The sequence below is a fragment of the Chiloscyllium plagiosum genome, unplaced genomic scaffold (genome assembly GCF_037043375.1).
Source record: "Chiloscyllium plagiosum isolate Xiang-an unplaced genomic scaffold, Cpla_swu_hap1 HiC_scaffold_12, whole genome shotgun sequence".
Lineage (NCBI taxonomy): Eukaryota > Metazoa > Chordata > Chondrichthyes > Orectolobiformes > Hemiscylliidae > Chiloscyllium > Chiloscyllium plagiosum.
In genome coordinates this window covers 41,424,636-41,437,694 of record NW_028270150.1, presented here as the reverse complement: position 1 = coordinate 41,437,694, position 13,059 = coordinate 41,424,636, and the positions used below count along the sequence as shown (strand labels likewise).

At 38.2% G+C, this 13,059-nt stretch overlaps 1 protein-coding gene across 1 annotated transcript in view; it reads right to left on the bottom strand.

The window, feature by feature from the left end:
* Positions 1-13,059, bottom strand: part of LOC122555254 (E3 ubiquitin-protein ligase DZIP3-like) — a 115,948-nt gene that overhangs the window by 54,961 nt on the left and 47,928 nt on the right. The window contains exons 8-12 of the mRNA XM_043701054.2: positions 10,982-11,083; positions 8,642-8,734; positions 8,219-8,262; positions 6,117-6,223; positions 702-977 (exon numbers count right to left, since the gene is read on the bottom strand). Of these exons, the coding sequence (XP_043556989.2) occupies positions 702-977; positions 6,117-6,223; positions 8,219-8,262; positions 8,642-8,734; positions 10,982-11,083 (622 nt within the window). The remainder of the gene's footprint in view (positions 1-701; positions 978-6,116; positions 6,224-8,218; positions 8,263-8,641; positions 8,735-10,981; positions 11,084-13,059) is intronic.

Below are 13,059 nucleotides of genomic sequence, written 5' to 3'. Positions count from 1 at the left end.
TGAGTTTTAAAGGGAAAGATCAGATATGGTGAAATAGACTGTTAAAAAAACTACTAGCCCATTTACATGGCTGGTATTGACCAATTACAGATTGTGGGCCAATTAGAAACCATTAGAGCAGATGAATGTTGAATAACCTGCCAGTGGTTTCAGAAACTAAAAAGGTTGAAATAATGAGCACCACTAGTAACAAAGTATCAAGAAAAAATAAGTGAAATGATAAAAAAAAATGTGTCAATAGAAATCTCAAACTAGATTATGTTACAATTATCATTGATATGATAATTGTAACATAATTATATGATAATTGTAGGGTAGCTAGAGTTTGGCAGTGGAGGAGGCCCAGGACTTGCATGTCCTCGGCAGAAGGACAGAAGCTGGGGAAAATTCTACCGCTAGTTGCAATATTGCTTTTAATGGTAGTGGTGTTTTAGAATAAAAGGCTTTTGTGTAACCAGATTTAAGATCGACATGGCATTTTGCAAGGAAGGCATGAATACAGGCATGACACAGTTATAAGAAAAAATTAGAAGTCATCTAGCAACAGAAAGAAAAACACCCTGAATACTTGATTTCAAACTTCATCCTGAGAGGTTTCCAAAATCTATTTACACCAAAAGTGTCATTCTATTTAAATATTTCAGTGGTGGTCTTTAAACTGAGGTCAGCTCAGCACAAGAAAAATTAAAACTCAATCTTACCCAGTTCCAAAATGTAAGTTATCCATTTCTTTAGTTCAGGGTGATTAGAAAGATCCTCATCTTTAAGCATCATTAAAAATTGTCTGATTTTAAAATTGCAGTTCCACCTTAAAACATGGTTTAGAATCATTTCTGCAGTAATTTCACTGCTTTTCTCCATAAAAACTTTTTTCAAATCCCAATTGATTATTAGTTCAGTTACTTTTCCAGTTTCAACAATTGCATTTTCAATCAGCTTTCTTTTCAGAATGATTTCACGGTACAAGCGACATTTATCTGCAAAAGGCAACAGAATTTGGTAGATGTTAATCACACACTCACTAAAAGTCATATGCATATTTACAGCTGTTTACATTTGACAAGGAGACAACATTTTACATTACGTTGTGTTGGAACATACTGTGACAGATATATCGAGCAACATCAAGATGTGTCACACTGCTTCAGCATAAAGGCCAAATTTAGGATCATATTGTACATTTTTATGATCTTTTTTAAAAATGATGATCTGTAATATCCTTTAAAGCTCTATTATTAAAGCATTATTTCCCCATATTTCATCATTCATTTTATTTGCATAGATCTTATCTGCAAGATGGAAATTTATAAATGGAAATATTTAATATTCTGTTTAACACAAAAAAAATTTCTTGATTTGTAGAAATCTGTTTTCAATAATGACATCAGCATTAAGTGAAAGGAAACAATAGCAGTTAGTAAAAAAGTGACAAATAGAATAAAATTTCCTAACTCTCCATACCTAAGAAAATGAGAACTACATCCTTTACATAATAAACAATAAATAATGAATGCAACAACTTGGCAAAAATGAATGTCCATCCTAAAAGCAGTATTACTGCAGGCTACATGTGTCATGTTTAAACAAATTCCTAGTCATAATTTGAAGTATACTATGACAAACAATATTTATTAGTGATTTTTGAGAATATTTATTGTTTATTTAAGGAAATGGTATATCCTATGGTTCCCTGGGTAGGCTATCCCAATCATTTTGTAGAGTGCTTCACTGCCAGAATTTACAAACAAACACCAAGACACAGCTTGGCTGGTAGTAAGAAAGGGCTTTCCTGTTACAGCCTTCCTGCATGCACAAAGTCTCAGCCCTTCACAGACAGCTTTCGAGATAGCCATGTTATGGAAAAAACCATTGACTACCTCCTCCTGGAATTTGGCTTTGCAAAAAAACAAAAAAAGGTCTGGGGAGAGAGAGAGAGAGAGAGAGAGAGAGAGAGAGAGAGAGAGATGCAATGGCTTTTGTCAAGGTTCATCCCAAGCAGCTCTCCATAAGTCCAACAACAGAGTGCAGACAACGGTACTGACAAGATTGTATATAGAGAGCCAGTACGGACTTGATGGTTGGAATGGCCTCCTCTTGTGATAACCACACTTAAACATTAGCAGAAATTGCTAGAGAAATTAATCACTTATGGCAACATCTATTGAGATAAAACAGAGTTAATGTGCTGAGTCCAGTGTCCCTTCTTCAGTTCCACAGATGCTGCCAGACCTGCTGAGTTTCTCCAGCTATTTCTAATTTTGTTTGTTTTACATGTGCAGCATCTGCAGTTCTTTGTTTATTTTTATGATTGTAGACTGCTGTCGTCATTGGATGATTATAAGCTATCACTGATGTGCAAAAATAAGATTCACGATAGGAGCTTTAGATAACACAAATCTTCTTCCAATATCATTAAAAATATATTTTGGTTCTATCTTCACAAAGGAGGACACAAACTACCTCCCAGAATTGGTTTGATGGGAAAGAAGAACTGAAGGAAAGTAGTATTTGTTGGGAAAAGGTATTGGGGAAATTGATGAGATCAAAGACGAATAAATCCTCAGGGAACGGCTATCTACATCCCAGTGTATTGAAGAAAGTGGCTCGAGAAAAGAGTGGATACATTGGTGGTCATCTTTTAAGATGCTATAGACTCTGGAACAGTTCCCATGGATTGGAAGGTAGCTAATGTTCCTGATGAAGGGCTCCTGTCCAAAATGTCAAATTTTCCTGCTCCTCGGATGCTGCCTGATTTGATGTGCTTTTCCAGCACCACTCTAATCTTGGATTCTAATCTCCAGCATCTGCAGTCCTCACTTTTGCCTAGTAAGACCTCTAATTTAAAAAGGTCAAGAGAAAGCAAGGAATTATAGACTGCTTAGCTTGACATCAGTAGTACAGAAAATGCTCGAGTCCATTATTTAATAATATAGACTTTAATAGCAAAGAGGAAAGAGTGAGGACTGCAGATGCTGGAGATCAGAGCTGAAAAATGTGTTGCTGGAAAAGTGCAGCAGGTCAGGCAGCTTCCAAGAAGCAGGAGAATCGACGTTTCAGTAAGAAGGGCTTATGCCCGAAACGTCGATTCTCCTGCTCCTTGGATGCTGCCTGACCTGCTGCGCTTTTCCAGCAACACATTTTTCAGCTTTATTAGCAGAGAACTTGGTGACAAGATTGGACAGAGTTAGCATTGATTTATGAAAGGGAAATCACGCTTGACAAATCTATTGGAATTATTCGAGGCTGTAACTCAGAGTTGATGAGGGAGAACTAGTGGATGTTGTTCACTTAGATTTTCAAGTGGTGTTTGATCGGGTCTCCCATTAGAGATTATTTGTAAATTAAAGTGCATGGGATGGGGGGGGGAAAGAGAATAATTACTGACATGGATAGACAACTGGCTGGCAGAGAGGAAACAAAAAGTTGAAATAAATGGATCATTTTCTGAGTGGGAGCCAGTGGGGTAACTGCAAGATCCAGATATTCACAACATATAGTTTAGATGAGGGAACTAAACACAACATTTCCAAGATTTCAATTAACACAAATCTGGGCGGGAGGGGGAGCTATAAGGAGGATGCAAAGATGTAATTTAGACAAGTTGTATGATTATACTTCAATGCCATGCATTTTCCTAATGTAGATATAAGTGGCATCATCCACTTGGTAGTAAAAACAAGGAGGCAGTTTCTTATCTGAATGGCAAATTGGGAAAGGGGATGTGCAACAAGACCTGGGAGTCCTTGTAAACCAGTCACTGAAAGAATGCATCCCATAACAGCAGGAGGCCAAGACGACAAATGTAATGTTGGCCTTCATAATGTGAAGATACAAGTACAGAAACAATGGGGCAGTGTCTTGGTGAAACCACACCTGGAGTACCACGTACAGTTTTGGGTCTCAGAGTCACAGAGTCAAACGGCAGAAACAGACCCTTCGGTCCAACCAGTCCATGCCAAACACAATCCCAAACTAAACTACTCTTATCTGCCTGCACCGGTCCATATCACTCCAAACCTTTCCTATTCATGTACTTATCGAAGAGTATTTTAAACATTGTAACTATGCCCACATCCACCATTTCCTCAGGAAGTTCTTTTCATAAATTAATCACCCTCTGTGTAAAATATTTGCCCCCAATATCTTTTTTAAACTTTCTCCTCTCACCTTAAAAGTGATGTCTCCCAGTCTTGAAATCCCCCATCCTAGGGAAAAGACACTTACCATTAATCACATCTATCTCCTCATGATTTCATAAACCTCTAAGGTCACCTTTCAATCACCTATGCTCCAGTGAAAAAAGATCCAAGCCTATCTTGCCTTTCTTTATAACCCAAACCTTCCATACATGGCAACATCCTGGTAAACCTCTTCTGAACCTCGATCTAAAAAAAATATCCTTCTTATATTAGAGTGACCAGAACTGGACACAATATTCCAGAAAGGGTCTCAACAATATCCTATACAACCTCAACATTACTTCCTAACTTCTACAGTCAAAGAACTGAGCAATGAAGGCAAGTGTGCTAACCTTTTTAACTACCCTGTCTATGTGATGCAAACTTCAAAGAATTATGTAGTTCCCAGTTCTACAACACAATCAGGGCCTTACCATTAATTGTGTAAGTCCTACCCCTGTTTGTTGTATAAAATTGCAAAATGACACATTTACCCAAATTGAACTCCATCTGCCATTTTTCAGCCGATTGACCCATTTGATCAAAATCCTTCTGTCATCTTAGAATATCTTTCTCACTTTGTCTGAGGAAGGATGTTCTGGCTATGGAGGGAATGAAACAAAGGTTTGCCAGACTGATTCCTAAGATGGCTAGTCTGATGTATGAAGAGATACTGGGTTAGTTAGGACTATGATCACTGGAATTTACAAGAAAAAGGGAGGAATCTCATGGAAATCTATACTAACAGGAGCTGTATAGGGGAAATGATTCTCCATGACCAGGGAGTCCAGAACCATGACTCTCAGTCTAATGATACAGAGTAGGTCATGTAGGATAGATGGAGAAAAATGTATTTACCCAGACAGTGATGAGCTTCCCGAATCCTCTGCCACAGAAAGTGGCTGAGGCAAAAACATTGAATGTTTTCAAGGCGGTGACAGCTATAGCTCATAGGGGCTGAAGGGATCAATGGATATAGTGGAGTGGGCTCAAAGGGCCAAATGGCCCACTCCTGTTCCTGTTTTCTATATGACAGTGTTCGGGGATACGATTTGTGGGGGCAGGAGGTGGAATTTCCAAAGTTAAGCTGAGGAAACTGAATTACTTCCTGTAGGCTGTACAAGTTTACCAAAGAAGAAATTCATATTACACTCCATGTAATGTTCTCGACCGGTTTTATAGTACGTGGGAGAAGAATTTTCCGGATTTGTTTTCCCTTATTGGCCCTGGGTTTCTTCTGGATATTTTGTGCCTCTTTTAGGTGTTTGATGGTCACTGAGGGTTGGAGATGTCTCGCTATTATGTTCCTGGCATAGGTGTAGGATGACCTAGACTGGCCAATTTGTCTTTTCCTGCTCATTATTTTCACTTGTTTCAGGAGTGCAAGCACAATGAAACACTATTTCTTCTCAACAATCCCTCTCCTACCATCTTCCTTACATTAAAACTGAATGGATTTCACAAGTACTTAGCTAGTTGATAAAGACTTTAGGACTTTAAGTTATTTAAAGGTGCTGTATAAATGGAAGCCTTTTTTTACTTCATCATATGAACAGCAACTTCCCTCTTCAAAGATTATATATAAACCGCCTCCAAGGCGCCTCACAGAAGCATAATTAGGCAAAAACAGAAGTCAACCCAAAGAGGATATTATGAACAGTGACTGAGAAAAATAGTCAAAGATGTTGATTTTAAGAAAAATCTTAAAGGAGAAGAGATACAGTTAGGGAGAATTCTCAAGCCTGTGGCTTGTACAGCTAAAGATACAGTCAATCACAGAGCTAAGAGATTGGGTAATGCACAAGGCTGAAGGTGAAGGAACACAGAATTCTAAATCCGTCATGGAGCTGGAGGAAGACCAGTGAAGCGCAAAGGGATTTAAAACAAGAAGCTAACCAACAGCCACGACTGAAGTGATTAACGACAGACCAAACAAACCTGTCAGCAGATCGGTTTCTTTTTCTTTCCTTTCTTTCTCACACTCATTCTGCTCATTACGTTTACTCAATCCTTCCAGGGTATTTACAGCCTTTTGTTCACGTTTTCTATAAAAGGAAAATAAAATATTAAATCAAAAGGAAACCCAGCTTCTCTTTTGTAGGACAAGTTGAATATACTGAATAGGTTGATAAGACCCACAACTGACCCAGATATACCGATCGCTGGTTTCCCCATCTCTGAAGTGTGGGCTGGAGTTCTGCATCAGGACCATTCGCAATCACTGACACATCTAACACCGTGGGAATTGCCTGGGAAATCGAGATCTTCATAGGGCAATTCCTTGCCTTCTGGAACTCTCTAAAAAAGCCCCTTAAAGTTAGAAACTCAAGAGACTTCAGCTCAGTTAAACTTAATAGTTACTGAGGAAACATTAGGGGATAAAAAATATATATAGTTCTTCAGAAGCTGTTAAACTGATCTCCCCAATTATATGTGAATAACTTGACACCCTTAATCTCCAACAGCCCACTGGACAAGCATTGCTGATCTCCCTGCACCCCAGAAGCAAACTAGTTCTTGATGACCAGGTGCCCACAATGCCACGAACTGATCTGATTACTCCCCTCTCCAAAAGCTAGACTTGACAGAAATTCTCACCCATTAACCTGACCCTACCTGCTGGACATGTTACACCCAACTTGACCCACCCCCAGCCAACTGAGCCCTCGAGATACCAAAACTGTCCACTTCCATATGCAGCAAGACCTGGATTATGCTCAGAGCTGGGCTGACAAGTGGCAAGTAAAATTTGTGCTGCACAAGTGGCAGGCAATGGGCATTTCCAAGGAGGGAATTTAACCATCACCTCTTGATACTCTATGACATCACTGAATTCGCTACTACCAACATTCTGTGATTACCAATGATCAGTAAGTGAACTGGACCAGCCATTGATGAAAAGAGCAAGTCAGAGTCTGGAAATTCTGTGATGAGTAACCCACTCCCCGTTTCCCCAAAGCCTGTATGACATTTACAAGTCAGGAGTGCATTGGAATATTCCCCACTTCCCTGGATGTATGGAGCTCCTATGATGCTTAAGAACCCTGACACCATCCAGACAAAGCAGCTTGCTTGATTGATATCCCATCTGTCAGCTTCAGAATTCCATCACTTTACCACTGTTGTATAGCAGCCGCAATGTGTATCATCTACAAGATGCACTGCAGTAACTGACTAGGATTTCTTGAATAGCACCTTCCAAACTCAAGACGTCTACCACATTGAAAGACAAGGGCAACTGATACATGGGAATATCTCCAATTGCAAAATCCCGTCCAAGCCATTCACCATCCTGACTTGAAATATATCACTGTTCCTTCACGGTCACTGGGTCAAAATCCTGGAACTCCCTTCCTAACAGCAATGAGGGTATCCCTACATCCAAAGGACTGTGGTGCTTTAAGAAAGCAGCTCAGCACTACCTTCTCCTGACTTAACCAGGAGTGGCTACATCCCACAAATGTAAAAAGGAAAAAAATCCCAACTCCTCAGATCCTCAAAAGTATCTCGCTGGACCTTTGAATACAGTCAAAAACTGAACGGAATTAAACTTCTTCAGAAACTGCTCTAAGCAAAATCAATGAAATGATTCAAGTTTCCCAATGTAGTAAAAAATAAAACTAATCAAAAGTCCATGTGTGGCAAATAAAAACACTGCATTGTTATACCGACATTTCCCAATTAGTAAAATCCAAAATGATTTTACTAAAATGAACTGCAATCACATCATTATCTTCCAATTTTTCTCCCCAGTTATACCCTATAATTTATGTGGCTTGTGTTTCTATGCATTCCCCCTACCTCTATACCCTGCCTGACTCACACTTTGTCCTACATCCTGCACAGCTATCTCCTTTAGTTCTTCCTCCGAACCTATTGCTTTACTACTTCCCCACAAACTTCATTCATCAACTATCTTTCTGATAATTTTTCTGAATATTCAAGCTGCTTTCTCAATTTGAATGCATTTAATTATACTAATGCAGTAACACAAATGCAATGCAGTTAACAAATGCAGTTTATTCTTTTAAAACACTTACATAGTTGAAATTCGTGATGACAGATCTGAATTTTTTATTTCAAACTGCAAAAGAAACATTTTAAAGTTAAAGCAATTCACAAGATTAAAAAAAGGCATAAATTAAGGAGGTAGAATTAAGCAGCTCAAAACCTGAATAGATTGCACAATTTAGAAATCGCACTAATTTTGGGCAAAACAGATTATTTAAATAATGCAGATCAAAATTAATAATACAAAATAAAATATCAAACAGTGAACTCAGACTTAAACTATAAATTTAATGTAGAGTTCAAATTCATTATCTAACTAGAATCAGAAATAGACTGTATTCCAGCTATATCACCTATGATGCTAGGCATCAGGGATTTGATGGCAATATTCTAAGCTCACTAATCTTACCCTAACATAGAATCATAGAATCCTTTAACAGTCTAATTCTTACCTCAGTCTGTGCAATTCCTGAAGCATTGTGAATTACACATTTTATGATCAGACCTTTACAATCACTGTTCAGACATTTCATTGAACAGAAATCCTAAAATACATAAAATAAATAAAACCATTTTTATTTTTGAAGTCAAGGCAAATGCAAATTAAAACTGGAGGTCTGATTTTCAGACATGCAAAACTTCAAAAATCTGGTGGAACGTGGATTCGAAAATCCAGCTCCCATTTCTGGCAGATTCCATTTTTGCAGATGGGGGAAAGTTATAATTCAAACAGTTGTGAAGTGTGAACTTAGCAGGGATATTTGCATTTACAGCTGAGTTCAAACAGGCTCTGTTTTGGCTTTTCCAGCAACTTAATCAGCAGTGGGGAAGTCACAAATTAATGCAACCAGTGCACATATCCTTGAAGGGCAGCCAAGATCTATGTAAAGGGTCACAGTATGTTTGTTTTTAAATTTTGCACTTTGAACATTGAAAAAGGAGCTGTCAGTAAGACAAAAGAAAGACTCTTTATTGACAGATTATATAATGTAAGAAAGAATATAACCATTTGTTTCACATTTTCACCAGAGTTCCTCGATGACATTTCTCCGGAGAGCTATTGTTATAATTAGAAATGCCTGGTTGAATTTCCAAAGGTTTAAAAGCAGGTATCACAGCAAAGAGCTCTGAGTTCACAGCTTAGTTAATAGTTTGGAGAGGATCTTGAGGATTAGCTGTCTTTGATGTGGCTACTCAACAGAGGTGTGTTTGTTTTTATAGTATTAAGAGGTTTAAAAGCTTTGATGAATAGGAGTTTCTTTTCACTATCAAATATACATGAATAAAAAATTATTATATTGCTGGAAGTTTTTTTTACATAAAGAGGTGGTTCCTGAGGCCTACTACATATATGATGATTTTGGAAATAACATGAGAGGTTTAACGTGATATGTAGGTGAGTGGGGGCAATGTCTGCACAGGGGTATGAGGGGGCATGAGTTAACATGGAGATGGTATGGAGATTGGGGAATAAGGACTAGAGGGCCTAACAACTTTTAAAACAACTGGAATAAAGTCCCAGGGAACATAGGTAGACTTCCTAATGATGCTGAGTCAAAGAGTGTGGTGCTGGAACAGCACAACCGGTCAGGCAGCATCCGAGGAGCAGGAGATTCAACGTTTTGAGCGTAAGCTCTTTATCAGGAATCATGCTGCCTTGACACTCACCTATCCTCAAAATTGCCAATGATTTGCTTTCTGATTGGCAGGATAGAATCTATTATGCTCACCCACCACCAATGTTTAACAGGATACTTCAAATTTAGACAGGTCTATAAGTGGGAAATGTCAGGACTCTATCTTCCTCCCTTGGTAAAAAAAAAATCTAGCTCTTTATCTTTCAGGACAGTAGAAGTAGAACTTCAGAAGGCCATCGACAAGTTGGAGTGGTTGGATAGGTGGCAGATGAGTTGCAATGTACAGGAGTGTGAGGTGATATATTTTCATGGGAAGAACATCAAAAGACAATACAAAATAGGGGTATAATTCTAAAGAATTGGAGAAGCAGAAGAACTGGGAGATATCTGCACAGAGATCACTGAATGTGGCAGGAGCAATAAACAGAGCATCAAATAAAGAATAAAGGGATCCTTGGCTTTATTAATCGGACCATAGAGTACAAGAGCGAAGAGGGGATGCTGAACTTGTATCAGACACTTTTAGACCTCAGCTAGAGTATGGTGTACAATGATGCAAACGTATTGGAGAGTTTACAGAGGCTGTTTAGAAGAATGGTTTCAGGGATGAGAAATATAAGGATAGATTGAAGAAGCTGGGATTGTTGAGATTGTCCTTGGAAATAAGATGACTAAGAGGGGTCTTGATAGAAGTTTTCAAAATTATAAGTGACTGGATAGAGTAGATATGATGGAATCTGTTCCTACTCATAAAAAGGGACTGTGACAAGAGCACAGGTTTAAAATGATCTGCAAAAGAAGCAAAAAAGTGAAGTGAGGATAAGCATTTTCACTGAGTAGTTAGGGTATGGAATGCACTGGCTGTGTAGGGAGGCACATTCAGTTCAGACATTCCTGAGGCCATTGAATGATCATTTGGATAAAAGTAACATACAAAGGTAGAGGGAAGAAAGCATGGGACTGGCACTAGGCAATCATTTAACAAGTCGGTGCAGGCACAATGTGCCAATTGGCCTCCTATGCCATAATGCTTCTGTGATTCCGAGACACCAAAATCTGTGGACAACAGCAACATTTAATTTAGTGGTGGCATGTATTTCCTGCCCTCTAGCTGTTAAAATAGATAAAATAAATAGAGGGAAAAATACTTCTTACCTGATTAGATTTCCCATGATACAGAGAATCCTTTAACCCTTTCCAGCAAGTAAGGTGATATGATGTCAAGCAATAAGAATCACAGGAAAGTTCTACATAGCCCTGAAATGAGACAAGGTGACATGCATAGCTGTGTGAAATTGCACAGATATAAAAATAAATATTTCTTCTTGTATTTTCGATAGAATTCAGAGAAAAAAAGGAAGTCGTTAACAAAACATTTTGTTAAACTTGCTGAACTGTTGAACTTGAAGGAAACTAATATTGAAGGATAAGAGTAAACAGGAGAATGGATAAGGATTCTGTTAAAATTGCATAGACATTGAATGCTTTCTATTGATAGCCACCCAAACCAAGGCTCAATAATAAGCAGAATTTCCTTCAGCTTTGCTTCAACCTTTACTGTACATGGATCTTAGTGCAAGAGCATAATACCATAAGCTTTATTAGCAGAAGTAAGCCATTCAGTCCACTGAGTTGTTGCATTTATTTCCTCTCCTTCTCTGCCCCTTTATTATTTAGTATATCTGGAATGTTATTAGTGTCCTCTATCATGAAGATTGATGAAACATACTTATGTAACTCCTCTGCCATTTCCTGGCTCCTCATTAGTTTTTCTAAGTCTTGTTCTTGAATGGAACTGTGTTCACTTTGGTCTCTCTTCCTTCTAACATGTTTAAAGAAAGCCTTGCTGTCTGTTTGTATATTACTTGCTTGTTTAACCGTACAGTTTATTTTCTTCTCATTTACTATTTTTTGGTCATATTTTGTTAGTGTTTAAACTTTTCCAATCCTCTGGCTTACCACTGATCATTGCCATATTGTATGTCTTTTTCTTTCAAGTTAATACTACCCTTATTCCATAGTTAACCATAGTTGGCTTATCTGCTTCCAAGAATCCTTCTTCCTCACTGGGATATAACTTTGCTGCAAGTATTGAACCATTTTCTTAAATGTTTGTCATTGCTCCTCAACCAACTTTTCTGGTCAACTTCTTTGCCAATCCACTCCTGCCAATTCTATCCTTACTCTTTTGTAATTAAAATGTATTAAAGTTGAGTATAGTTGTTTCTGATTAAAGTTTCTTACATTCAAACTGAATGCCAACTTCTTCCATTTTAAGGTCACTGTTTCCTAAGGGATCTTTTACACTTGTATACTATCAGATGTACATTATCAGGCCAAACCTCTTCCGATCTTCTGCAATTAAGTCTCTCACCATATACTTCCAGCTCATCTACGACCTTCATTTTTTCCTTATTCCTGGCAGCTCTATCTCCATCTACATCTCCACATTTTTTCTCTCTGAACAAATGTTCAAACAATTTCAATCTTTTCTTGGTGACTTTCTTTGATGCTCCCATAATCTTCACTGACCCGAATGTCCTTTCGTGTTACGCCACATTTCCATCTTAGCGTCCACTTCTCATTAGCATTCAGTCTGCACATATAACCAGGACAGTCTCAAATTACCTTGTAGATTCTCCTTTCAGTTTCAGTGATACTTTTCTCTCACGTAACAACCCACTGCATTTCTTCTGATTACAACAACAGAGCAGGTCTAATTCTTAATTTCCATTTCTATGTTTCACCACCAACTCCAGGTACTTCAAAATAGACATTTTCTCAAGTCTTCATCCATAAACTTTGTGTCTTCAATGTGATCCTCTTCCTTTGGCTCAAACTGATCAATTCATCAGTTGGACCTTTGGCCTACTGATCTTCATATCCATGTCTTCCAAGTGTACTTTTCCAGTTCTCCATACACTCAGTCATGTTCTCATCATCACCATTATATGGCTCAAGCCAGTCTGCAAATACAGTTGACCACAGCACTCCCTGTCAAATTTGCTCAGTTAATACATACATGGCAATCAAACAGATGAAGCAGCTCAGTACCGAACTTTGATATAATCCAGCTTTGGCTTTGAAGCTCTCACTCTCAAAAAATCTTCATGTTGCATTGCTCTTCCTGATATTTCTTCACAACTTGCCTCAAAACCAAAAAAAAAAAATTGCTTCATCTGGGCATTAATCCAAATTGGCATTCATTAATTCCCACTTTTTTTCTCAGTCAC